General features: G+C 49.1%; 2 protein-coding genes across 3 annotated transcripts in view; one reads left to right on the top strand and one right to left on the bottom strand.

The window, feature by feature from the left end:
* The window catches only part of LOC128083375 (tapasin-related protein-like), a 66,782-nt gene extending 64,815 nt beyond the window's left edge, over positions 1–1,967 (bottom strand). The window contains exon 1 of the transcript XR_008208049.1: positions 1,799–1,967. The gene's annotated coding sequence lies outside the window, so the exon portion shown is untranslated. The remainder of the gene's footprint in view (positions 1–1,798) is intronic.
* WSCD1 (WSC domain containing 1) lies at positions 1,688–25,608 on the top strand. 2 transcript variants are annotated; one of them, XM_052688527.1, is made up of 9 exons: positions 1,688–1,830; positions 8,666–9,262; positions 12,449–12,563; positions 13,019–13,203; positions 15,577–15,698; positions 19,304–19,469; positions 20,831–20,995; positions 21,302–21,502; positions 23,284–25,608. In XM_052688527.1, the coding sequence occupies exons 2-9, from the start codon at positions 8,851–8,853 to the stop codon at positions 23,634–23,636; spliced, it is 1,719 nt and encodes a 572-aa protein (XP_052544487.1). In that variant the 5' UTR covers positions 1,688–1,830; positions 8,666–8,850; the 3' UTR covers positions 23,637–25,608. The 2 variants fall into 2 exon arrangements, with proteins under 2 accessions (XP_052544487.1, XP_052544486.1); XM_052688526.1 differs by having other exon boundaries at positions 8,660–9,262.
* The last annotated feature ends 714 nt before the right edge of the window (positions 25,609–26,322 follow it).

The following is a 26,322-nucleotide window of genomic DNA, read 5'->3' as shown; positions in this document are numbered from 1 at the left end:
GATGCCAGAGATGAGAAGACAAAAACACAACCATGTCCTGCAGCTCCAGGTCTGAGAACACATGACACAGTCAGTCCCTTCCCAGCAAGTGCTGCGCTGCGCCTCCCCCCACACAGCACACCGTACCTCTCAGCTCTGCTCTGAGCACCTCTGCACCACGAATGCCTGCAGGTCTGCAGGCCGTAATTACTGTGCATTCACGGTTAACCCAACGCCTGGCGTGCCCCTCACCGCTCACCCCTTACAGTCACTTTGCACCACCACACTCCCAGCGGCACCAGCACAGAGCGGAGCTGCTCCTGGGCAGCACGGGGGCCCAGGCATCGTCCCGCACACAGGGTGCAGCTGCAGGCAGTGAGGGGCAGCACCAGGGGGCACAGAACCCCGCCGGCACTGCGCGTGTCACCGCCCTGCCATCCCTGCAGGTGCTGAGAGACCCTGCTGGTTTGGGTCTTGAACAAACCAGCGGAACACAAACGGTTCCGTGATCTGTGCTGAAGGACAGCTGGCAGCTGCCGCCTGGGATGTGTGTCGTACTGCTGACACTCCGCAGGCTGATCCAGGAGCTGGGAAATTCTCAGCATCATTTCTCCTACATTGATTATTCTGAACTTCATTTCCTGCTGCTGCTTCACCTGGGCAGATTCCTGTAATCCAACTGATTTAGGCCCCTACCTACCCGTACACTGAAAAATGTCATTACATTAAACATTTTATTAATTTTAGTAAAATTAACTTCCAACTTTTGCAACCACCAAGCTGTATGCACACACATTTAAAGGCTGGATGGGCTGCAGATGCACAGCTTACTGACTGAGAGAACATCTCCAGACACCGGTGTGTTAAAATTCCAACCCGTGTCCAGATTCTTGGTTACTCACAACTCCAAATCCGGTGCACAGCTGCAGCCCTACCAACATATTCAGTTCCAGAAAATGTTTGCTAAGAGCAAAAGTGTATTTTCATTTCCCCATCTTATTGAACGTGAAGGATCGTCAGGTGTATATAAAAGCTGTTACAGCTTGAAACCCTTTAATTTTCCCTCTTCAATTTCTGCACCCGACAGCTGCTGCAAACCTGCTCCTAGGACCTTCTGCCCACGATAAGGGGGTGCTCCACAGACAAAAGCAGCCCCCCTCTCCCACCCCCCGGCACTCCCAGCGTTACGGCCGTCCTGAGTCCCGCGCTCTTGCCCAAAGCCTGACTTGAAGATGTGAAGCTTCCGAGGTGCCCCAAAAGCACACGCAGCCTTACGGCGGCCGCCTATCCCACGTAAGGACGGATGTTCTTAAAACGAATCAGTAACTCTTCACGCGAGGCGGCAGCACAAACGAACTGCGCGTGTAGCGCTGCAGATCGCAATGACGCCCCGCAATGACGCCCCGCACCTCGCCGGCCGGCTCGGGGACCCCCGGGCAGGGCGGGGCTTCGCGGAGCCGCCTCCGCACGGAGCGGCAGCGCCCCTCGGCCGCTCCCCCGGCCCGCAGATCCGCGCGTGCACCGACACCCGCACGGCGACGGGCTGCGGGCCGTCGCCGCCGAAGGCGCCCTGCGGAGCGCGGGCGGGGCGGCGCGGCCCGGCCCTGCCTCGGCGTCCGCGGGAGCGGCGGGCGGCGCGCAGCGGGCACGTGCGGGCGGCGGCTGACGGGCGGCGCGGCGGGCGGGGCGAGCGCGGGAGCGGCGCGGCTCCGCGGCGCGGGGTCAGCGTGCGGCGCGGCGCGGCGCGGATCGGCCGCCTGCGGGAACGTCGCCGCGGCTCTCAGCGATACCCGCCGGGTCGGCCGGGATCGCGCCTCACCTTAACGAAGGTTCCCTGACCGCGGAGCGCAGGTGAGATTTCTCCTCGTTTCCTTAAACGGCCGCGTTGGCCGCTTCTGCGGGGTACTCGTCAGCCGGCTCCGAGGCGAGTAATTACAGGGCAACTTTTTGCAGCCTCCGGGGCTTTACCATCCGCTGCGGCTTCCGTGGCTGCTGCGGCCGGCGCGTTTGTCCGCGGCGTACGCAAAGCTCAGCTGTGTTACTCGTAAAGAACGCCGTTTCCTGCCGAGATGCCCTTTTCTGAGCATCCACAAAATACTGGTCTCGGAAAATAGGAAGGGATGCGGTGTGTGTGTGGGGAGGCAGGCGGGAGGCTCTGCTCTCCAGGACGGTTTCTGAAGCGTCACCGTGCCGGCTACGGACCAACGGTGTGCAGTGGGTGGATGCCGCGGGGATTGGGATTGAGGGTTTTATGAAAGACGCTGCCTAAACGCAGTGATGTAGTTACAGATCTGCGCGGTGTTTTAATTCCAGCAGATTATCAAGCGCACAGGAAAATATCTCCTGCTATGGTGGGATAAGAAAAAAATCAATCTATGCTACATTGTCTATAACAAGCTCTTGGAAAACTTAAACCCACAGCCGCAGTGCTGGTGGTTGTTTTGTGGGTTGGTTTGTTTCTTTTTGAAATTGCACGTACTGCACCCTCTGCGGGGTGTTTCGGCTCTGAGTATCAGGGATGCACGTAATGCACCTGCAGTATATCAGTGAGCAAAATACTTTCTAGGGCCAAGAATACTGTTTGCTAATTGGGTGTAGATTATCACGAGTAATGACAGAAGGCTTGCAGTACGTACTTGCAGCTCTCTTGAGAGTGCACGTCCCTCTGTGGAATGGGGTGCATACACATAGATTGTGTACGTACAAGTAAAATGTAGGACTGTATGCACGTATGTTTGCTTCTTTTCCCCATTGGCACGGAACCACAGCTCGGCTGTTTCTGTCGCTCAGACAGGCAGGAGCTCCCAGAGCAGCACCAGGCAGCCGCTGTGCCTTCTGCTCCCAGATGCCTCCGAGCACTTCCCTAGTCTGTCTGACAACAAATGCTCCCGGACCAGCTGCCTCCTGCAGGCTGTTCTGCAGCGCTCTCCATAGGCTGCTGTGCCTCCGACAGCACTGTTTTCCAGCTTTCCACCTACCCGTGCTAGCAGATTGGTCTTAAGCGAGCGGCACATCTGGTGAAAGAGCTGCAGCGACTGAGTGCACTCGAGTGCTGGCAGCCCCCGTGCTCACACTGCAGCTCTGCTCTGTGGCATCACCTTCCTCTTCTGAAGCCAAATTATTATCAGCTGCAAAACAGCTCCTATGTTGTGTTGGCTTCTGTGCACAGTATAAGGCTGTATCTTCTTAACTTCACACATTACACCATTTCCCCATCTCCCTGACATCTCTGCATAAAGATTTCTTTTTTTCTGCTTGATCACCATGATAATTCAACAGCTTTAACACCATATCAAAGTTAACTTCGCAATCTGATACATCCTGCAGCAATCACACTTCTTGCTAGAAGGAAGGGAGGAAGGAGCAAACTTGGGAAACCTTTCTGGGCTGCCCCACTGACCAGCACAGCACATGGAGCGCTGCGGTGCCCGTCACACGCCGGCCTGCTGGCAGACCTCACGGTGTGCTGTCAGGGTTGGGGCCTGCAGAGGGCTGCTCACACGGAGCCGTCCTCCTGCGCCGCACTCCCCAGGCACGTTGCTCCTGCAGCTGGGAGCACAGCGGGCAGCACAGGCTGGTGGTCCCTGCATGCATGGTTTTGTGTTTGCTTGTTTAACAAAAAAGGAATTAGGTGATTTTAAAAAGTTACATGCTTCCTGAAAGTTAACATGAAGAATGTCAGTGGTCTCACTGTGACTTTACCAAAAATCCTGGGGATCAGCTTCATTTTGATGGGAAGGGGCGGGAGAGTTAGTACACAGGAATATTTAAAAGCCAATTTATGCTCTAAATCAGACGACTGGGGTGGGGGCCTTGGGAAGGAACGGGGTAGAGTCCTGTTTCTTGTGGTTCATACAAACCCTCACAGAGCCTGGCAGCTGCAGAGCTGGGGGACCTGGTGAGGCTCACAAAGGGCTGCCATGGCCTCCCCACTGCTGATCTGCCCACAGCACCAGCCTTGGGGCCAGAGGAGAACAGCCACCAGGGCTCTCCTCCCACATGAATGGAGGGCAGGGATGGGAAGGGTACAGCACAGTCCAGGCAGGATGGGGCCACAGAACTGCTGGCAGTGCACAACCCTCAATGGGAGCACAGAGATCCTGCACATGCGATGTCCTCTTTGGTGACCCCAAAAGTGACTGTTCCCCACAATGCTGGGTGGTCGCATCCCTACACTCTAATTTTCAAGCTAAAGAAGTGCTCTTAACGGTCAGCCTGGTTCCATTTGCCCCAGCTGTGCAAAATGGGCCACAAGCCTTGAGCTTGCTCAGCCCCGCACCCTCCGGCACAGGCTGGGGCTGGCAGTGCCTGTGGCAGTGCAGTTCCTCCGCTGCTGCTGCCCTGAGCCTCCAGGGAAGGGTGGGTGGTGCTTATCTGAGCCCTGGAGCTGCCAGGAGGGTCAGCGGTCAGCTCCTGTTTCTCACACCTCATCTCACTGCTAGCATAAATTTCTAAGATACATTGTCCAGTTAGTGAGAGGATGCCCCATGGCACTTTCTAAACAAACCAGAAAAAGTACCAATGGATTTAAGCCAAAATCCATCAGCATCAAACTGTATCTTGATCTGAGTGGGTTCTGGCTTAAGACAGAAGAGCAGCAGAGCGTCCTCTAATTCATACTTGCAGCACATGCTGCTTTACCAGTGAAAAGCCTTCATCCACATCTTTGTTTTTCTCTCATACCCCATGATTTGGAAACTGGGAGAACTCTACTGATTCCATTTGAGGCACAAGATGCTTTTAGTCTTAGTGACCTATAAATTATTGACAGGACCCCAGCTGCAAACTAGCAGCTTCCCAAATGCTTCTTTCTGCCCCACATCCATGCAATGGTGCAGCACGCTGTTGGCCTTGACTGTCCAAGCAGAGCATCTGGGAAATGGAAGATTAGATTATGGCTGGTCGCCTTCTGCTTGGATATACAGGACAAATGTGAAAAAGGGATGGATTTCTTTTTCTAAAAATAGTTTTCACGAGTCCCACTGCCTTCAGTTTGCAGTAGAAAACTGATTTTTGCTTTTGTGCCAAGAACTCTGAATTTGCAAAATCCTGCTGGTCTTTAGACAAGATTTGCTATTGAAGGGCTGCAGCCTTCGATGCGGTATTGATCTGAGTTCTTTCAGTGAACACCCCATAGAAGGACGGGCCTTGGGGCAGCTCCTCACCTGCACACCTGGGAATATTCTTTGTTGTCTTCAGCCCTATCAGCCTCCACAGCACTGGTAAAAGCACTCGGTGCTCCCCTATGGTTTCTGGAATTACGCCATTAGCTCAGCGGGCAGAATCACCAAGAATTTTACATTGTTTATTTCTCTTTAGAGATGACAATATAATGATAGTGCAGCTGCCTAATGTGACATTTTTAAAAATCACAATTTATGAGATCATTTTGGAAGCAAGCTTCTGACCTGCTTTTCCTTGTAACAACTCCTTTATGGTACTTTATAAATCTGGTACTATGCACGTAATGAAAGAACACAAGGACTAGAAGGAAACCAGCAATAATCAGACTGGGAGGTGCCTTGGTTGGGATGCGCAGTCCCATGGACATGCTCCAAGGTGCAGCGTGCCGAGCTCCTGGGCTGTGCTCCGGCACTTCCTGGTGCTCTGCACAACTCCACAGAGGGGCAGGGTGGCAGCAACACAGCTTGCAGGAAGCAAAGCAGCTTCAGTGCAGGTGCTGGTAGGAGCGCAGCATTTCCACAGAGCGGGTGGCACAGCACCGCGCCCGCAGCCCGCCGGCATCCATGCAGCACCGCAGCGCTCCTGAGCTGAGCCTGGCCAGCACATCGCCGCACCCAGCCATGCTGTGCTCAGGGAAATCTTTCTCTTAAGCAGTTGGCTGTCCCAGGACAGTGAGAGAAGTCCCAGAACTGGCCGTTCCAGGAAAGATGTCAGAACAGATCTGATTCTGGAATTCCAGATAAGAGTCATCCTATAATTCTGCAATTAGCCCTGCTTGCAAAGCTTCCCCATAGGGTATTTCTATCTGCGCCATAAACAGAAATACTAGAGAAATACACAGAAAAACAGAATGCTGTTTTTCCCTATTGACATTTCCAGGCACAAACAGCTGAAGGCCGCTGTTCAAACGAACAAATGGCTATCTGGCTTCCACATGGTGAAAAGTGCACCTGCAGCTGCTAAAGTGAGTAATATGAATGAATATGAAATAAGAATAAAGAGCTGTTTTATAAAACAGAACCTCTGCTCGCCGTCAGAGCTGCACGTGGTGGACGCTGTGGGTCAGCAGGTGCCAGCACAGCATCCACTGCTCCTCATTTTCCCTTTTTTCCTGGTGCAGCATTGACCCTTTCATTGCTCTCCTCACCTGGAGGGTTTTCCACTGTTCAGCAGTTCTCATTACCCATTTCAAAGTCCTTCCTATTATTATTTTATGATTGTAATGACTTTAACTCAACTATCAATTAATACAGTCCTAAAACCCTTCGGCTACCAGAACTGATAAATAGGAATGGAAGACTCTATTTCTATTTCATTTCATTTATTTTAAGTGAAATCTGTGTAAAGAAGACAAATGGCACATTTTCTATTACCAGATACTATTTCTCATCCTCCTTATTCTTTCCTTTTTAACACCATCATCAGAAGCGACGCACTTCAATTCTTTTAGGCGTGCTCCGATGATACTGCAGTGTACAGTTTACGGAAAAATCGAATTACTTTTTTTTTTTAAATGTCAGCAGCACTCTTCCCCATCTCCCCGCTAAGTGCAACATCTAATTTCTGCATAGTACGTTTGCAGCAGTTGCTGTGGGCGGAGAGTCTGCTTATTTGTTTGGTTGGTTTTTACTACAAGGCACTGTCATGGCAACCACAGCGAGGGCGAACGCATCTGGAGGTACTCTGTGTACGTCACACTGGCTGCAGTAAAACTGCCTCATGCCATTTAAACTTTTTATCCGCTGTGCGAGGGCAGGTTGGCAGTCATGGGAGCCCCAGCGGCAGCCCCTCCTCGCAGGCCCAGCAGTGCCATGGTGGCCGCACACAGCGCTGTGCTGGGACTCCGCTCTGTTCTTGGATAGATGAGCATGGCGGCACTCTGCAGTGTCTAACTGTAGCTCATATTCTGTTCATCTGTCTAGGTACTTCTGACCCTTTTACTGTAATTCCTGAGCACTCACAACGTTAATCAGAGATTTTCAGTAATTTAAATCTAAGGGTCAGCTCTTCCACTGCTGTAAATCAATGTCTTTTTTTTCTTTTTTTTTTTCTTTTTGGCTTTGGAGCTAATCGAAAGGGAGTTGGGATCACTTTCACAGCGGGAAAGTGATCTTAATTTATTAAAGCACACTGCTGCCTTGTACCCATAGTGCTGTCTCTCTAGAGCTCATCAGCTGCTAAAAACCCACAGGTACTGGCGGGAGGACAGGCCCTTGTCACACTGAGCTCTCAGAGTAAGTACAACAGCAGAAACAAGGGCACCCCCTATTTTCAGTGCTATGGCTGAGATCAGCACCACAAAGTGCCAGCAGGCCGCCAGCCCGGTCCAGTGCCAGCCCTGCTCAGCCTCGTCAAGGAATTCCGGCTCCACTGACAGCACATCCAGCTGGGCTTTAGAGTGCTTTTTTCTTAGAAGTTTTTGAGCCTTGCTTCTGATTGCTGTTTAAGATAGAAAGAAATGGTACAACTAAATGAAAGAGCAGAGGCTTTTAATTGCTAACGTCTATTGAAGAGAGTGAGTGAATAGCCACAAAAATGTAAATGAGAAACAAGGAGTTCAGCAGAGATGCTTCTTTGCTGGGACTGGAGATTCCAGAGGATGCTCCAATGACAAGTTAAGCAAAAGCCATAATATTTTCCTTCCTGGAGAACATTGCATCCTTAGCGCTTGCCTGGCCCCATAAAGAAGCTGTTGACCAGGGAAGCAGGAACTTGTGGGGAGATGCCATTTTGTATTCACTACAGGAGGTTAAAGTTCCCTAGAGCACAATGGAGCTTTCCTTTCCCAGGCAATCCCATCACGGTACACATCAACACAATTAAAGCCTGCAAAGCTCAGAAGTGGTCAGAAGTATTTGGCTAAATCCAAAATTAGTTTTTATTCCAGACATTCATTGTTCTTTTCCCATGCACCTCTGCATGTTGATATTTGTCAATAAAAATTGACTAAAAAAAAAACCTAGGACCTCTGGTTCCTCTCACAGTGACATGTGACACCTCACACATAGCCTTCAACTGCAAAGAGATTAATAATTTTCCTGTCCTTTGGCAGTTGATGCAGTTTCTTTCCTCCCCACGCCCACACTGCTGTTTCCTTCTGATCAGCATTTGTAGCTTAGCTACTGCTTAACTAAAAGGAAGGAATTTGCCAATGCTTTGCTAGAAAGATGCCTGTGCAACGTCTGTCCATTCCAGCCACAGACAAAGAAGGGAGAAAATGACTATTGACAAAAAAAAATAAATAACCTTTCTCCAAACACCTCTAGAGAAATCACCTCATTATAACTGTACTTCTTGCACAGTTCTAGCTCAAGAAAGGTAATGCTGGATAGCTGGAGCTATCTGCTGCTCAATCAGTCATTCTCAAAGGATTATTGTCATTAAAGTACATAATTATAAGTAGTGGATGGAGGAGCGCTGGGCTGAAGGGAGGGTGCAGGGAGGGTACCCCAAGGACCAGCGCGGTTCCGCTGACGCTCTCCCCTTGGCACGGCAGGTGCAGCGAGCGGCTTGGCCATGGCACCGCGCAGGACTCGGCCCGGCTTGGTGGCTGCCTGGGGCCCTGACAGCCATGTATGGAGCAGCAGTGCTGGAGTGATGGGCTGAACCCATGGCAGGAAGCAGCACCTGTTCAGGTGGGCGCCCAGCAGCCCGCTGGGAGGTGTGAAGGCCCATTCCAGTGGGGGCATGGCCAAAGCGTTCTTCAGGCTGCAGAAGTTCCTTCGGCGGACCCAGTTTCTGCTCTTTTTCCTGACTGCCGCGTACCTCATGGCTGGCAGCCTCCTGCTGCTGCAGCGTGCCCGCCTCGCAGCCCAGCAGGGACCACGCGGGGCCTCGGGCCTGGCACTGCCAGGGCCAGACACGGGGCCGGGAGCCAAGGCTGCAGACCCTCGCCTGGCGCATAGCCCTGGTGCCCAGCTCCCCCTGGGAAAGGACACGCTGCCAGGGGCGGAACCGCAGCACAGCCTGCGCTGGATGGCACCTCGCAACTCAGAGCTGAGGTGGCTGCGGAGGAGGTGGTTCCACAGGTTCATTGGCGACCAGGAGCCCATGCAGACCGCGGGACTCAGAGCCACGAGGGGTACCGCCGAGCACAAAGGTAAGGACGCGCCCTCTGCCCGCCTTCCGGCAGGCGCACAAACTGCTGCCCCACAGTCCAACCCAAGCAGAAACCAGCAGGCCTGGCGAGGTGCGCCAGAAGCACCTTCCCGCAGCTCAGCAGCACTTCCACAACAGTTCCTAAAGGCCTGTGCAGGCTGGAGTAAGGCTGTGTCCCTGCACACTGAGCTGTAGCTCCAGAAATGTATTTCTGCTGGTTGAGTGCAAGTCCAGAGAGAAATATACTCTTCTGATTTAAATGATTTTCTCTTCAAGCAGGCAGAGAAGAATGCTGCTGAAAGCTGTTTCTCTTTCTCAGCATAGGGAACACTTAAAAATGAGTTTTATTACATTACTTGTCTAAAGCCACGCAGTAACTTCTGTTTAGAAGTACGTTTCTGCTCTCCAACACAGACTCAGCTCTACTGTCACAAACACATTTCCTCTTCCTGACCTGCCCTCTGCAGCCATCCCCACAAGCACGCTGTCTTCAGAGGGATGAAGCACAGGTGCACGCCACTCCTTTAGACCCTACCTGAGCTCCAAATGAGAAAGAACCCCTGGATCAAACTCTCAGTGTTTGGTGAGTTTGATGGAAATCTGCCACCAGCCAACAGACTGCAGGGGAGTGCGCACCACTGCACGGGGCAGGGCCAGGGCAGCGCATTAGCAGCCAGAGCAGAAGGTACAAAACTGCATTTTCCAATCCTCATGATTAAATAATATCTTAAATGGAAAGCAGTTCAGGATTGACAGAAATCAGAGCTCACTTCCCTGCGAGCCCAATACTTACTGCTACTAATAAATACATACATGAACCGCTATGGTTTATTCAGTAGAAAATCTCATAAAAACCAGTCCCCAGGGCAAACGAAGAAGCAAAACAGGCAACTCCAGGCACTCACACCTCTGCACGGTTCCTGCCCTGGGACTGCCTGCTCTCACCATGCTGCAGCCCCAGTTCTGCTTGCCTGGAGGCTGAGCACAGGGATGCAGAAAGCATCAGGGTTCACACTGGGTCACTGCGATTAGGGAGGCAGGGATGTGTTGGCCATTTGTACCAACAGCTGTACAGATCTGACCTCCTGGCACCTGTGGGCGCAGGGCTTTGCCACTCACATAAGAAAAAGGCCAGGCTGCTCTCAGCACAGCATCAGACATCAGCAGCAGGAAGCCCCTGCGTGCCCGCTGTTCAACACCCTACTCTTTTGAAGCCGCAGCACGGGGCTATGGCTTTGCTGTCTTTGATGCACTGCTTTTCAGAAGAACTGGCAGCGCAAGAGGAATGGGATCAGAAGGACTAGGCACCATGTTACTACACTGCTCCTTCTTCTGTTGAAAAAATTAATCCAAAGGAGCACCTTCTGCAAAAATCCCACTAAAACACGCTACCAAGCGACTCCTACTGTGTGAAATGCTGGGAATGGAAACAAGAAGGCAACAGTGGCAGTATGTGAAGCTGCATCATGCAGCTGCTGGAGCCTCTGAGGCACAGAGCTCTACACACTGCTGCCAACATCCTGCTCACAGGAGCAAGGGCTCTCCCAGCAGCCTGTTGCCTTTCCCGGCCTGCTCTGGGCAGGCAGCCCAATGGCAGCACCTGGCCAAGCACAAAATGAGCCCAATGCTGACCTAAGCCCAGCATGCGGGCATGGGGACCTGGTGCTCACCTGGCAGATGGGCTGCCACAAGCAGCACATGGTCTTGGCACCACCAGCTGAACCTGGCACTGGCCAGCACCTGCTTTAAGGGACTCCTTGTGGATAGAAATCCAGAGAAGAATCAACGGAACCCTCCAAGACTTGCCGGGCTGCAGTGGGGCACAGCTGGCCCTGAGCTCTGCCTGCTGCCAGCTCCTGGTTCCCTTCAGCCATGGCCTGCTCTTCACCCTGGTGGGGCTGGGTTATTTTTTTCTGGTTAATGAAAGAGTAGATAAAAGGTAGAGCAACACAGTGAGTGCCTGAGCTACTCGGATATGAGACAGACCATGAACTCGTTCTGCACATTGCTTGAACTGCTTTTAAAACTTCTTTTAGAAATGAAAGGATTAATTTTGAAAATTATCCATAACATTAGTTAAGGCTAGTGCCCGTGTCAGTCATTAAGCTAGCGCCTTGCTCGAGTTCTAATTGCTGACTGAGGCAGCCAGAAGGACTATTTATTGCTACCAGCCATTGAATTATGTTGATTCAAATACACATCATTTGAATATCTGAACACGAAGTGACACTGTTAATAACAGTATTGCTAACAAGCATTAGAAAGCTTTTGGAAATTATGATCAATTAAAAATGTAACTTCCTGTGCAGAGCATATTATCTCCCTGACTCCTTACGGCCATGCAGCCTCATTCTTGCTCTCTGATCCCTTCTGAGCACAGCACTCTCCCCGCGGCCACAGTGCCTGTGGATGCTCAGTGCCAGACAGAGCTGTGCCTGGGCTCTGCCCAGCAGACAGTGGCTTTAACTTTATTTTAGACTATTTTATTGTTAATATAATGCTTTTTAATTTGGGTTTTCATCATATATTTTCTTCCTCTCCGCAACTCCTGTTATATAATTTCCCAGCATTGTCATCTCAATACTGCTACATCCAAAATCAAATTTCCTTTCTCCATCGCATATTAATGATAACATGCACCTGTAACCACAAAATTGCTGTACAATAGCAGGGTGCTACCTCAGCCTTCCAATCACATAAAACAAAACAAAACAAAACAAAAACAGGCTAGATTTGTGTTTTGTTCAGGACAACAAAAGAGGCTTAAGAGAGGATTCGGTATAGCAGAAATACTTGTCTTTCATATGCTAACTAAAGCAAGACATAAGCTAAAAGATTCTCTCACTCCAGAGAAGATAGCTTAACGTGATAGAAGCAACGCTGCCTAGTTAGGGCTGGAGTTATCTTTCCATTATAGCTTTAATATAACTTTACATACCCAAAGGAAATTGATTTTCTTAACATTTTTCTTGCACCATCTTATTCTCAACTAAAGATTTTGAAAAAAACTTGGGAGAAATCCAAAAGGGTACCCCACAGTCCCACCGTTTTAAGGACCATCTGCTCTGACCCCACGCAGCCCCCTGGCAGCACCCAGCTGGGGATGGCTGCTGCCCTTCTCAAAGCACAGCCCTGACTGAGACCTGCAGCTGTGCACATGTCCTGACTCTGCCTTACATGCACACAGGCACCTACGTGGGCTGCTTCAGCGATGACTCGAAGGAGAGGACACTGAAGGGAGCTGTATTCTACGACTTACGAAAAATGACAGTGGCTCACTGTCAGGAGGCGTGTGCTGAGAGGTGAGCTGCTCTTTCACAGTGAGTTCTCTTTTTTCTGACAGTAAGCAGAGCTGTATTTGAGATGGGAAAAGCCCACATACAGTAAACATGCAGCATCAGTGAAAACCTTGACTGTCTCAGACCTTCCAACGTATAGCAGCTCTGCTACCCTGTCTGGGGCAGACTGTGTCACTGCCGCCCATCCACTGCTCTTACTGCAGCACAGCTACTTAGATGCATTTTCTGTTGATCTGGTCAAAATGTGGCATTCTGTCAGCTGTTGGTTAGGTGCTTCCTCAGCCCAGATCTCTGCGCTCATTGCAGTACAGCCCCGGCAGCATTGGGGCTCCCAGCCCAGCACACCCCAAGGAGCAGCGTGCAGCACACACAGCGCGTTCAGAGGGCACTACCAGGCCTCCACCCCGCACAGGGTGCTCGAAGGGCCCATTCTGACCGTGCCTGTGCTGCACCCACAGGGCCTATGCCTACGCGGGTCTGGCGTATGGAGCGGAGTGCTACTGTGGGAACAAGCTCCCAGCCACCGCCTGCAGGCCCGAGGAATGCAACAGCGAGTGCAAGGGCGAGAAGGGCTCGGTGTGCGGCGGAGTGAACCGGCTGTCAGTCTACAGGGTGGAGGAGCTGCAGGCGGCGGCACCACGACGTAAGTGCGAGCGATGCCGCTCTCGGTGCCGCGCTGGCACTGCGCATGCTGCCGCTGCTGGGAGCTGTGGGACAAAGCTGCAGTTTTGGTGTGGGCCCTGGCTCCCTCCTGCAGCAGCAGTGCTGCATGGGAAGGCAGCAGCTACGGGAGGCAGGGCGGTGCTGCACGGGGATTGCAGCAGAGCAGAACTTCAGCTGAGAAAACTGCTTCCTTCTGCATCCTTGGCAAAGGCACAAGACCTCATTCTTAGGACACAGTCATAGAATGGCTTAAAAACACCCACCAGTACCATCCTTAGCTCAGAAATAATCCTAAGCAAAGGAAATCCTGGGACTGCAGCAGGAGAATAGAGGGCAGAGACGTCAGTGCCAACGGTACCTTAAGAGAAGTCTCCTCAGTAACAGGAATGAGACCCAGAGTTCCGCTTTCGCGAGGTCTTTGTTCTAGCAGCACCTGAGATGTTTGTTTCATCTTTGACTGATACTGCTTGTCACCTACTCTCTGTAACACTCATCTGCTCAGTTAGCTGCCATAGGAGACAAAACAGATCAACCTCTGGGCCCACACAAGGCATATGAACACCCACACTGCTGAGCACAGCTGTGTTTTTGGCAAGCTTACAGGACCCTTTCGATTTAATTTTCTGAGAACAACCACCAAGACCAACATTGTGCCAGTACTGGTGGCACTTCACTTCTTAAAGAGTTGAAGTTTGTACCATCATCCATCAGCCATATACGAATTATATACCAAAGGCGTGTAGACCTAAATTGCCAGTGTCGGGCTGACTGGCACACTGGCAGGTGTTTAAGTTTTCAGTGTGAAAATACATACATGTATTTCACAGGAAAAGACAGCATTTTTTTCTTAACTATTAATGAATAAGTCATCAAATTAACCTAGCCTGGAGCAAGATTTGTATTTTGCTTGCTCTCAGTAACACCTGATGTTTGACTGTTTGAAAACTACCACTGAGATCAAGATAGCTGAGTGGCCAACGAAAGCATTAATCACAATGATAATTGTGAAAGTATATTGGGAAGTAACTCTAAAACCAGCAGAATCCATGAGGGACAGCAGCAGTGCAGAATGCAGCTCGGGCAGCAGCTCCCGGTGCAGTAGGCACAACACTGCCCTCCCAACAAGGCTCTGCTGCTTGTGCCCATTGTCTGTGGGCAGACACAGGACTTGTGTCCCCTTCACCCCACAAGTGCAGAAGCGTGAAGCGTGCATCTCTGCAGCCTGGGGAGCTGCGCATTCCCCAGGAGCCTTCAGAACTGCCCTGCCCATCCGCTGCCATCCAGCTGCAGCCCTTTCCCACATTGGTTCTGGTGAGTTCTGTTTGTGGTGGCCAGTGGGTGCAGACCAAGACTCGAAAGACCCAAAGAGACCATTAGCCCTATTAAGTCACTTTGGGTGAATTATGACAATGGAGAGTTGATACAGAGAGATGAAGACATTTTCCACATCTGTAAAGCTCAGAGAATCCTAAGAACTACGGCAGTGTCGCACAGCATGTGGACCTCTTCCCTTTTCTAACCCAGCCACGCGCAGGTTGTTTTCTCCATTACCATTAGTTAGCTCATCTGGGAGAATGCATCGCCAGGGAGCTTCCACGATAGATAGCTCTGGAGTTTTGCTGGGTTCTGTCAGGGACACTTCTGAAGCAGGAGGGAAGAATTGCACTGCTGCTTGTAACTCCCATTGGGCCACACTCCGACTTCAATCAGCGATGCAAAAAAATAAAAATAAAAATGGAGCAATTCTGCCCGGCTCGGCAGCGTATGTAGAGGGGCAGGTCAGATCAGAGGCTGATGCTAAAGACGTCAGGAAAGCAGTTCTCCCTGAGCAGCTTACAAACGCCTAGTTCAGATTTTGAAGACTGCAGCAAACTCCCTTGCCCTGAAAAGAAGGCGAGGGAAGGGGAAGAGGAGGAGCAGATGTGCAGGAAGGTGGGTCCCCGCGGGGGCTTTCAGGATTCATTTAAATTCCTTTTCTGGCGCAGATGAGGGGAAGCTTTGTAGATTTTTATCAGGGCTTTTAAGCCTTTCAGGGGAAGGCATGTCTTCAAAAGAAAACTAGGAGTTGCAAACAATAGCAATGCCCTCCACTGATGGAATTTAATTTAAACTCCTTGCCGCACTCTGCTTTCAGGGGTTAGTAAAAGCCAAAAGCATGTGCTCCTTTAATACCACAGGATTTGCAACACATTTTTCTAGTGTATATCATGGTTTCTCTTATTTCTAAAGTACTTGGAGTATGAGATTTTCTTCATTATTCTCTAGCTTCTGAACCTAATATTGTTCTTTGTGATAGAGGCAGGATACCATGGACGTTGTTTTCTCAAGAGAAACCTATTTCATATCCCTGCAGGGAGGAATGTTATCTATCGAGGATGTTTTAGAGCTCCAGAAAATTTAACAGACACCTTTCCAGCCTCTTTGATACAGCCCAATTTGACGGTGGAGATGTGCTCTGAATTTTGCTCCAAGAAAGTAAGAACAGTTCTCATTTCACATCCTTTCTTCTTTTTTGTTACTTTAAACTTTAATCTACTAAAGGAATAGCAGAGATTAGTGCCCTAGAGCTCTAAATTTGTGAATAAGTTTCTGAAGGACGAAACTCACCGGAGCCAATACCCAGTGATGCCAGGCACCATGCTGACCTTCCAGAATCAAGCATTAGAGAACATCTGTGATGATGATGACAATGATGATTTGCCTGCAAGAAGTCTGGCAAAATCCCCCTGCATTTGGAAAGCAGCAGTGGCATAGCCACAGTCCCCACTGCTGCACACCATTTGGATATCACAGTGCTCACTTCTTGCCTACTGTAGTACCACTTCTTATCTCCAAGCAAAACGATACACAACACACACACAAAAAAATACCCCATTACATTTTTTCTTGTTTTTACATTTCCCTGAAGCCATGTTCTCCTTTTCCTGCAGTGGCAATGCCATTTTGGGCATACTTGTTGGCAGACATAGAAGCAATTCGGCATGTTGTTGGCACAAATGCAAAAGCTGTGTATTAGCTGTGAATGAATGATGCAGGAAGGAAAAGCTCATGAAGTCCATGCTAGAATTTTTCGATGAAACCTACGCAACACTGATTGCAGGTGCTTTGGGGAAAAAGGTCACAATCCAATTTCATAGTTTGTTTCAGTGTACACTTCCTACAAATAATCAAGCAGAGTAAAAAAGCTTTACTATGACCCAACCCAGTTCAGAATGCAGAAAAAACTACAGTGCACACAAACTGCCAGCAACTCAAGAGAAGTGGGGCTGGAGTGTGAAAAACCAGTGTGAGCTTTGATTCCAGACAACAGAGCGAGCCCTGTGATAACAGTGGAAATATTCACCCTGACTTCAGATCCTTTCCTTTCAGATCAAGATGGACAGCTTCCTGGCTGACACAGAACGACTTAGCTCTCCTGCAGTCAGGACAGGATGCTCATTTTAGTTCCACCCATTGCACAAAAGAGAATAATTCCCTCAAGTCCCGTGCGTTCTGAAGAGGCCGGTGGGCTTTTCATGGGACTGGTTTGAGGCCTATATTTAAATACACAAATTACTCTCTTGTCTGTGGGGACTTTGAAGAAAACCAAACTGCAACACAGCACCTTTAGTTGTTAGTCTTGCAAATGGCTTTGTGCAGTCACAAGAGTAAAGCTCTAGTCCTTGGAAGCATGCGAGATGAATCTGAGGTACAAAACTTTAAGAAATCTGCTAAATAGCACTACTGATCACTTTTTTTCTTAATTATGAGTGATGATATGCCTTAATAGCTATCCATTATCACCCCATAACACAGAGCCATGAATGTATCTCTTTGCCAGAAGCCATAATTTTCATATATGCTTTTTTGAAAGCCAACCTGCATAGTAAGTTAGCCATCTCCATCTGAATTTATATTTTTATATATTCAGTCATTTTACCTTTCAGCTACTTTTTATAGTTACATACAATGAAAACAAAAATGAGGCATGCAAGTCTTGAGAAGAGAACCCCACCAGCTCAAAGGATCCAAAAGCCATTCCAGCAACTTTGCACACTTGGACTTGACCACTTCTAGGATGCTTCCTAGATGTTCTAATTTCAAAACCGACCTGCTGTTTTGGTTTCTAGACACAGCTACATGCTATTATGTAGGGATAGCATTAGTACAAAAGCTAGTGGAGGCAATGGGAGCAGAGTCCAGGTACACAGTTTTTACTACTGCTTACAATGAAAACCTAAGCCCAACTGCAGGAAAGCTGGGGAAAGGCACTGAAACACCTGCAGAAAGAATCAAAAAAGGGAAAGCCAGAAAGAGTGCTCTTACAGTGCTGCCTGAGCAGCAGGAAGGCTGCACACATGGAGAGCAGCCTGGCTACCTCTGCACGGGCCAAGCATCAGCCGCAGGTCCCTGTTGCCTGAACCATTTCGGTAGTGACGCAGAGTGGTCACAGAACCGTACTACACTGCCCGTGCTTTGCCCTCATGACAATGATTGCACAGAAATGCAGAAGAGTGGGGAAGCACCTGCTCAGGTCTTTTGAGAAAACCTGCGTCCTTCCCAAAAAGAGTCCCTCGCAGGTGCCACTTGGCAGGAGACACAGTGCATTCTTATTCCAGTCTGCACTTTAGGGCCAGGATGTTTGTTCATTTCTCAAACGGAGAAACATTGCTTCACAGCAAAAGGGAAGATTTCTGTTTGCAGGCAGACAGAACTATTTTGCCCTTGGATCAAGTCACTAAATAGATTTTGACAATGTCGTACCTCATTCACTAAGCAAATTTTGGCTGTTTGGGCACAGATGGCACACTAGTTGTATTTGACTCCTTATCAGAGGATGAACATGTGGAGAAGAGCAAGAGATAAGCTGCTCAGTAGTCCTGGCACGTGCTCCCAGATTTCAGAAGACTTTTAAAAGGCAAGAAGTGTTGTTATGGAATAGGTAGAATTGAATGCTCTGCGCTCCAATAACCCCTGAGCTTCTTTCAGCCACTGTCATTGAGGTCAAGCCCTTCCACGCATACTGATGCACCACACACCAGAGGACTTTGGAAGTCTAAGAAAATACACTCCCAGTCTCCTGGCAGAGATGAGGGCTGAATTTTTGGGCCAATTTTTGCAAACTAGTAAATGTACTTTTTTTGTGGAACTCCTAAACATCCACTAATTTCTTCAGCAAACAGATGTTTTCCTCCAAACCCCTCTATTAATTCTCATCAGTATTAGCAGAGTGGCCCAGCACCACCATTCTGCATCTGTTGCAGAGCACAGCAAAGCTGCTTTGCAACTTGATCCCTTCTCTGGATAAGATCAGTAAACCAAAAACCTGATTCAAACACATTGAAAAGAAATGTCTTGTAGCCAGAAATGTCACTGTGAATTATTTCCCTGAGACAAACACCATCTACAGCAGCAGGCTCGTTCCGCTAAGGGGTCTGTCATTGACAGCAGTTAGCCCAGGTGAGGCATCCCCACCGAGAAGCAGGAGGTGCTGTGCCCGCAAAGCAGCTCCAGCCCACAGCAGATGCCACAGGACTGGCTTACTGTTGTGGTCCCAAGCAGCTGTTCCATAAAAATAAGGACAGTAGTGCTCAAAACCTGCGCCAGCCCCTCTGCAGACACTGGGGTTTCGCAGACCATGAAGGAGTCATAGCAAGATGCAAACTTTTTATGACTCTAAGCATAACTGCAGCTCACTCCTCTGTTTGGAGGGCTGTAGATGGAACTTGTAAAGACGGTGCAATTCAAAACGCTCACTTGAGGGGTAAATAAGAACAGCCTTTTCCCTACTGAAGTTTCAGGTGCAGTTATGTACTAGGATTGAAGGAACAGTATCGAATTATATGTTTTTATGAATAATGAAAAAACAGCATTGTGAGTTTTCAAGCCTTACAAGACCTGTCTTAAAACCATTTTTTAAGAAATTGCAGTGTGAAAGACAGCAGCGATATAAGAAACGAGCTTTACAGTGATATATCAAACACTGCTTTGATCCTGACAGCGGCTTGTGAAGATTTATCTTCCTTTGCATAACAGGAGCATTCCCCACAGGCTGCTGATGCCGCGGCATTTGCGCACTGATCTGTTTTCTCTCGTCGCAGGAGTTCCCCTTGGCAGTGATCCGGGGGCAGGAGTGCTACTGCGGGTACCCCACGGCGCGCTTCCCACTGCGGCACGGCGCGGACCGGCGGCTGTGCAGCGCGATGCCCAACGCCAGCAGCGCTGCCGCAGGGGGGTACTGCCAGGCCTACCAGACCCCGGTGCAAGGTACGGCCCTGCAGCCCCAGCCCCTCCTGCAGCACGCGGGAACACCTGCCTCACAGCAGCCTTACCCACAGCGCACGGGCAGCGAGAAAACAGCCCCTGCCTAAATCCTCATCTCACAGTCACGCCCATAAGCATTTCTCCAAATCCAAACAGTCTCTTGCTAAGCTGCACAGCCCCTCCACTAAGAAAAATAATGGTTTTTCAGATGAAGAGGAGGCAGAACCTGCGCAGCCAAACCCAAGGCATTGGGGCCAGGACCCCACCTGAGCACACACCAGCCTGTTAGGCAGGCACAGAGACAGCTCAGCAGGCTCTGACTGTCCTCCTCCAAAATACTCATCTTTCTACGTGCCAAAGCCAGAGTGTAATGCATAGCAATGCCCCAAAATCCAGTGAACCATCAAGGTAGTACCTGTAGCTTCTTCCATGCAGTGGTTTGCACCATGTTCCACAAAAGTACTTACAAGCTTAAAGTGAAGTGCTTCACTGGAGAGGCACTGTGTTTTTCCCAACATCCATTGTTTTGCTCCATTTCCCAGTTCAGAGGTTGACTGCAAATAACAGTGTGCATAAAGACCATGCAAGAAGAATGCTCACTTTCATGAAACTGCTACTATCTACCACATCTGTGTAGATAAGGAGCAGCACAAGACAGTCTTCTTGGCACCATGCCGGCACTTTCAGGCCATGGCTTCATCTGAAGGCTGCTTTGAAGAACAAAATGACTGATGTCTAATTTATTTCCTGGCTTCTTTTTGAGTCATCACATAGCTGAAGCTCACTCTTTCCCCCTGCACTTGCTTTTAATGCACACCAAGCCATATGGGCAGGACTTACAGAAGCTGGCAGGAGAGCTCTGTTCAGACCCTGCTGGCAGTCAGCACTGGGAGGGCTCCTAACTGATTTGGGCCCTTTTCTGGAGGAGAACCATAACCCAGAGGCTGAACTGAGTGCAGTTTGTTTCAGTAAGAGTTTCTCCTGCGTTATAAAACTTGCTGTTTCCAGGTACAGTGACATATTTGGGGTTTCACTGCAGAGTCAGCCTGCCAGGCAAACAGCAGCTAGCAAACAGACATCAAGGGGCTTTTATAACAACTTGCTGGCAAGTAGAATGGTTCACTGCAACTCTGATAAGAAGTGTCACCTAACACAAAACCAGTGAAAGTCTTTTCTGAGGATAATCTCTTTGGCCCCTTATGGCTGAGTTAATTTTCAGAAGTAGCTGACTCACAACTAGACTTAAATTGATAGCCTATATTTGTAAGGGAGAAAAAAAGCAATAAACCCTGTAATCAAAGGCTGTCAGTGGAATTAATTAAAAAACCACAATGCTAACAATGAATTATTTTCTATACCCACAGACACCCGCTGTACAGACAGGAAATTCCTAACCACAAAATCCAAAGGGTTCATTGCTTTGTCAAGCTTCCCAGGGGCTGGCAACACGTGGGCTCGCCATTTGATCGAGCATGCCACAGGCTACTACACAGGCAGCTACTACTTCGATGGAGCCCTCTACAACAAAGGTACCCTTCTCAGGGGGTGATGGGACACACAGCCATTCTGAGGCACGGGGCTGTGCTTGCTCCAGCATCCTTCTGCTTGGAGCCACCCAAGGCCATCGCTGCTGTTGATCCCAGCAGACAACGAGGAGCTCACAGGGTGGCTCCTGCCCCAGTAACTCTGCTGGCAGCAGCCCTGGTCCCAGGTGGGCAGCAAGTTTAATCAACTGGTGTTTTCACAACAGTAAGGCCTTGTTTAGGAGTGTAAAATGTCACAGACATAAGGTCACAGGGAAAAAAAAAAAAACAACAATCTTGTCTTATAAACAGGCTTTAAAGGAGAAAAAGACCACTGGCGAAGTAGACGGACCATCTGCGTGAAAACACATGAAAGTGGCAAGACGGAGATTGAAATGTTTGACTCTGCTATCCTGCTGATACGAAACCCATACAAGTCACTCATGGCAGAGTTCAACAGGAAATTCGCTGGGCATCTGGGCTACGCTGCAGACCGCAACTGGAAGAGCAAAGGTAGCGTGTGGGGCACCCAGGGCTGCTGCAGTCAGAGCTCAAAGCCTGTAGTCATATCATGCCGGGAAGGGAAACACGGGGACCTGATCCCAAAACCTGAGGGAGCACTGCAATTCAGTGGGACTCAAGCACCACCACACAGAGACCAGACCCAGAAGCACGCAGGCTCTGCCTGTCGCCACTGACAGCAGTGCAGCACCTGCACTGCAGTGTCACAACCAGAGGAGCACACAGCAGAGAATGCCTGGTGTGCAGCCCATCCGTCAGGCTGTGCACTCTGAAGGAAGTCTGCCCCTGCAGCATGTAATAACAGAGAGAAATCTAATTTAAAATTGAGGGTTTGATGAAGCATGACTTTTCCTGAAGGAAATTTTACAGCACTGTATGGGTGCTACTGCATTGCAGATAAATAAAGATAGGAGCAATAAGGGGACTTCAGCATTCTATGAACGCACAAAATGACTGCTGGATGGTGGGACTGTGATATCCCTGCTGCACACAACGCTGCATTCAGACTGCAGCAAAGGAAGGAGTCAGCACACATCTCTCCCCTTATGCATTTCAGGCATAAAAGCTGTGCCTAGGCAAACCACTTAGCACAGGGCTCGGGGGACAGCAGGAGCGTGCCCTTAGTCACAGCATGTTTCTTTCCCAAGTCCTTACATCGCCTTTCATCAGCCACAGCTCAAGATCCATTTATTAAAACCCAAAACAGCCCTCAGAAAAGGGAAACACAGCCTGGAGAGAGTGGCTTTCCCGTACTGCAAACTACAAATAGTCATATTTTGGCCACAGTTGCACTTTATCCAGTGCAAAACCTTCAGCTTGACCTTCAGAAAATTACCACAGGCATCTAACAAGAGATTAAGGTGTCACATATGGCAGTAGCAGGAAAGTATTTCAGTAAACTTTGTCACAGTGATCCTGGCACGTGATGGCAAATCCTTCCCATGTGCCAGGAACAGAAGCACCTTCCCTATTAATCCTGTTTCCTTAAACCATCTCCCCAGAAGCAGTAAGAAAGTTACATTGCTCAACTCCTCTGGATTGAGAAGCACCCCAGGCCCAGCCAAAACCAGGGTCTCAATGCTGCACTTACATGTATATTTATATGTACACATATATATGAAATATAGAATAGCCCCCATATCTTTCTCAAACTACATTTGAAACAGAGGTAAAAATGTAGGAAAAAAAAAAAAACTACAGAGGCAAAAAAAAAATATGTATCTGCTTGAAATAATGTGGCAAAGAACTGCTCAAATGAGCAGCCAAGCAGGACCTGCTCAGTTCTGCTTCACTGCTCTCATCCAAATGCTTCTCCCTTCTCTTTTTGCCCTTCCCTAGCTCCTGCACGGAGCTGCCTGCTTGTGCAAAGAGGAGTGTTCAGCTCCTAAAAGCACAGCACATTGAAGATGCTGACCTGCAGCTTTGCACCTGTGCAGCCTGTCCACCCCAAGGGGCTCCCAGGCAGCTGAGTGACTCTCAGCACTGCTAATGCCTGACACCAAGGAGATCACGTGCCTGGTGGCCACGCATTTGGGAATTCTGTGTCCTCACCAGTTCGCACGGTGGGAGAGCAGTGCCCATCTCCTCACTATGACTGCAGAGCTGAGAGTGGCTGCAGCCCTGTGGCTGGCCGTGTTGTTTTCTCCAGCACTCACACCCAACTACCTCATACATGACCAGCACCTCTAACCTTGTTCCAACTTAATACTTGGAACACTGTGGAAGCATCGTGGCTAATATGTTCTCATTTTCCTGGTTTTCCCATCATCTAGACTGGCCAGATTTCGTGAACAGCTATGCCTCCTGGTGGGCCTCCCATGTCCTGGACTGGCTGAAGTACGGAAAGCGTCTGCTTGTCATCCACTATGAGGACCTGAAACAAAGCCTCATCCCCAAGCTGAAGGAGATGGTGGAGTTCTTGAACATGACAGTGACGGAGGACCGTCTGCTCTGTGTCGAGAACAACAGGGATGGGAACTTTAAGCGGTCTGGTGCTAAGCAAAAAGATTTTGAACCATTCACCCAAGAAATGAAAGATCTTATCAACAGATACATCCTGACAGTGGACGAGGCCCTGAGGGGAAGAAACTTCACAGGGCTGCCCAGAGAGTATGTGCCAAGATGATAGCATGGCAGCACTCAACTGTGCTTAAAAATAATTTTTTAAGGAAAATGAGACTAGATCTTTATAGCAGCTAAAGCAAAGATACTTGGGGAGTCTCCTGAGCAATGCAAATTCTCTCTGCTCTGAGGTGTTCTTCAGGACACTAGGTGTTCCAAAAGGCAAACAGCAGATAGAATTTGGTTGGCAGAACAAGGCCAAGCCACCACCATCTGCCTACAGGTGCTGCTCTACACATAGACAGCCAGAGCCTCACGGCAGAGCTCTGGTGCTCCTTGCTGATGGGGATTTCATGGCTATCGGTTTGGAAGCAGGCATACGCAAAGGAGGAAAAAAGTGGCAACACCGATAAACAATTTTCATCTGAGCACTTGAGAAAAATATGTTTCTTCCTTCTCAGCACAGCCCACAGCTTCCCTCTGCAGGGCCATCGGCCTGGCCCAGCCTGGCCCCATGCTCTCACCAGCCACAGCCCAGTGATGGAATAGAGGTCTGCACAGCTGCTCACTGCCCCTGTGCCCGGTGTTGTGCTGGGGAGCACCCAGTGAGCAGCACAACTGGAGGGACTGTGAGGCACTTCTGTTCATGCGAAGTAAGGGATTCCTTGAAAACCTGCCCAAAAACATTAGTTTTAATAAAACAAGAAGTTTGTATAAAGGGAGCTGGGCTTTCCTCTGTGTGTCACTGGCACTGAATACAATAAAACTGTCACAAACAAAACATGAAGTGCACTTCAGCCCGACCAGCACAGCCCCTGTGGTGCCCAGGCTGCAGGGCTGATACACAAAGCCAAGAGCCCTCTGTCATCGGCAGAAGTGGCACAAGTAAAGGAAAAGTAGCTCTGAAGCTTACTTTTTTCCTCATAAGTCCAGGAAAATGCAAGTGGGGGAAAAATTAAAAAAAAAAAAAAAAAGAAAAGTACAGAGCAAAAGAGGCTGTAGCAGAGGGAGCTGGAAAGCTTCATACAGCTTCCACTACCTGAACTGCACTTAAAACTAACCTCCAGCATTTTCCTTTTTTACCTAAGCTGTACCTCTTAATGATTGTCATTGAAATGTTAATGACAGAAAAGCAGGCAAAGCTGCAGAATGCCACTCCATGCAGCTGTAGAAACATCCTTAAAGTTGGATTACTAGAAAAAGAAAAAAAAAATCCCTGAAATTCAGCAAGGGAAGCACACTCTTTAAACACCAGCTGTTAATATTTGTAAAGGAACGCAGGCAGGGCACCGTGCGTCAGGTCAGCAGATGCCAACCTGAGCCGTCCCTCCTCGCTCCAGGGCAGCTGGCAGCGAGGCGAAGGGCTGAGCTGTGGGGCAGTGCTGGGACGGGCGCAGGGCTCTGGCACCTCCCAAAAACCCGGCTTGTTATAGCCAACCAATGCCCACAGATGAGGAACAGGGGATGTCTCTATGTTTTATATATAACATTACACACATCTTATATACGCAGGTACATAATAAACTGATACCTACGTGTGTTTATCTATTTCCTAAGTACACACTTCAGATAGTAAGAGTAGCCAAGCACTTCTTGGGCCAAGGCACAAACCCTGCTGCTGCCTGCACTACCACACGTGAGTTATTCTCACAAATACACTGCATTCCATCTTAAAAAGAATTGCAGCATTTTTTAGTCCTTACTCCCCCAGGAAGAAGGCTGCAGAACTGCCATTTAACAGCCAGGAGTCATCTCCAAACTGGCAGTCTAACACACATTTATTACTCTTGCTGCCCTCCTTAATCGTCCCAGATGCCCGCACAGACACTGATCACAGCCTCTTCCTTCCCAGACACCATCTCACAAGCATAAATGATCTGTGCAGCTTTAACCTTTTATCCCAAGTCAGCAGTTCAAAAGCACTTGGCAAGACTTTACCACGACTGACCTCAATACTGCACAGCAAACCATAAGAAGGTTGTGCAGGCATTATGCTGATCCATGCAATATAAGTAGTATTTGGTGTTTGTTTGTTTGTTTTTTTAAAAAAAGACAGGGTACAAGTTTTATTTACATTTCTGCTTGATACACAGACTCTGGTCAGGCACAGAAGGAGAAAAACCAAACGTGTGGTTAGTGCTGTCCAGGTCATGGACTATCATAGAATCCTTACAGTTGGAAGGGACTTTAAAGGTCATCTAATCCAACTCCCCTGCAATGAACAGACATCTACAGCTAAATCAGGTTACTCAAAACGTGATTATAGAGGTCTACCTCAATTACATAGGACTTCTGGCAGAAGACCTACTAAACCTGACTCAGATACCTTTGTTTGAACTACTTTCCCCACAGCTTGTTTAGAGATTCTTCATTCTTCCCAAGGGATTGTCTGTAAACAGAGGTTATCTAACAATTCCTGGTATGCTGCAGGGGACCTCTGTGTCCAGAGGGACGGAGCAGGCCTTAGAGGGCAGAAGGCTCTGAAGAAGCAGATTGTTAGAGCTAGTACAGACTGCAGAACAAATCTTACTGGGACTCCCTTGCTTCAGCCAGGTCACAGAACGACACTTAACAATGAAGTTCTTAGAACCAGTCAAATTCAGTTGTATCTTAGGCTGTCATGAGTAAAAGCCAAGTAGTGAGTGTTAGGCTTTATTGAATTATTTCTCCTACTGCATGCACACATCCTGCTGATACGTGGGAGTGGATGAAGGAAATTAAAAGAAAAGCAATTTCCCTGCAAGGCAGGT

This window comes from Tympanuchus pallidicinctus, unplaced genomic scaffold (assembly GCF_026119805.1).
Source record: "Tympanuchus pallidicinctus isolate F22 unplaced genomic scaffold, pur_lepc_1.0 scaffold24, whole genome shotgun sequence".
Lineage (NCBI taxonomy): Eukaryota > Metazoa > Chordata > Aves > Galliformes > Phasianidae > Tympanuchus > Tympanuchus pallidicinctus.
The sequence above is the reverse complement of the archived record's forward strand: the minus strand, read 5'-3'. Positions and strand labels throughout refer to the sequence as shown.

Bases quoted from the DNA above. Each gene is read 5' to 3' on its own strand.
- WSCD1 (XM_052688527.1), top strand. From the start codon at position 8,851: ATGGCCAAAGCGTTCTTCAGGCTGCAGAAGTTCCTTCGGCGGACCCAG. The intron at 13,204-15,576 runs GTAAGTGCGAGC...ATATCCCTGCAG, and splicing joins GCAGGCGGCGGCACCACGAC to GGAGGAATGTTATCTATCGA. The intron at 21,503-23,283 runs GTAGCGTGTGGG...CCCATCATCTAG, and splicing joins CCGCAACTGGAAGAGCAAAG to ACTGGCCAGATTTCGTGAAC.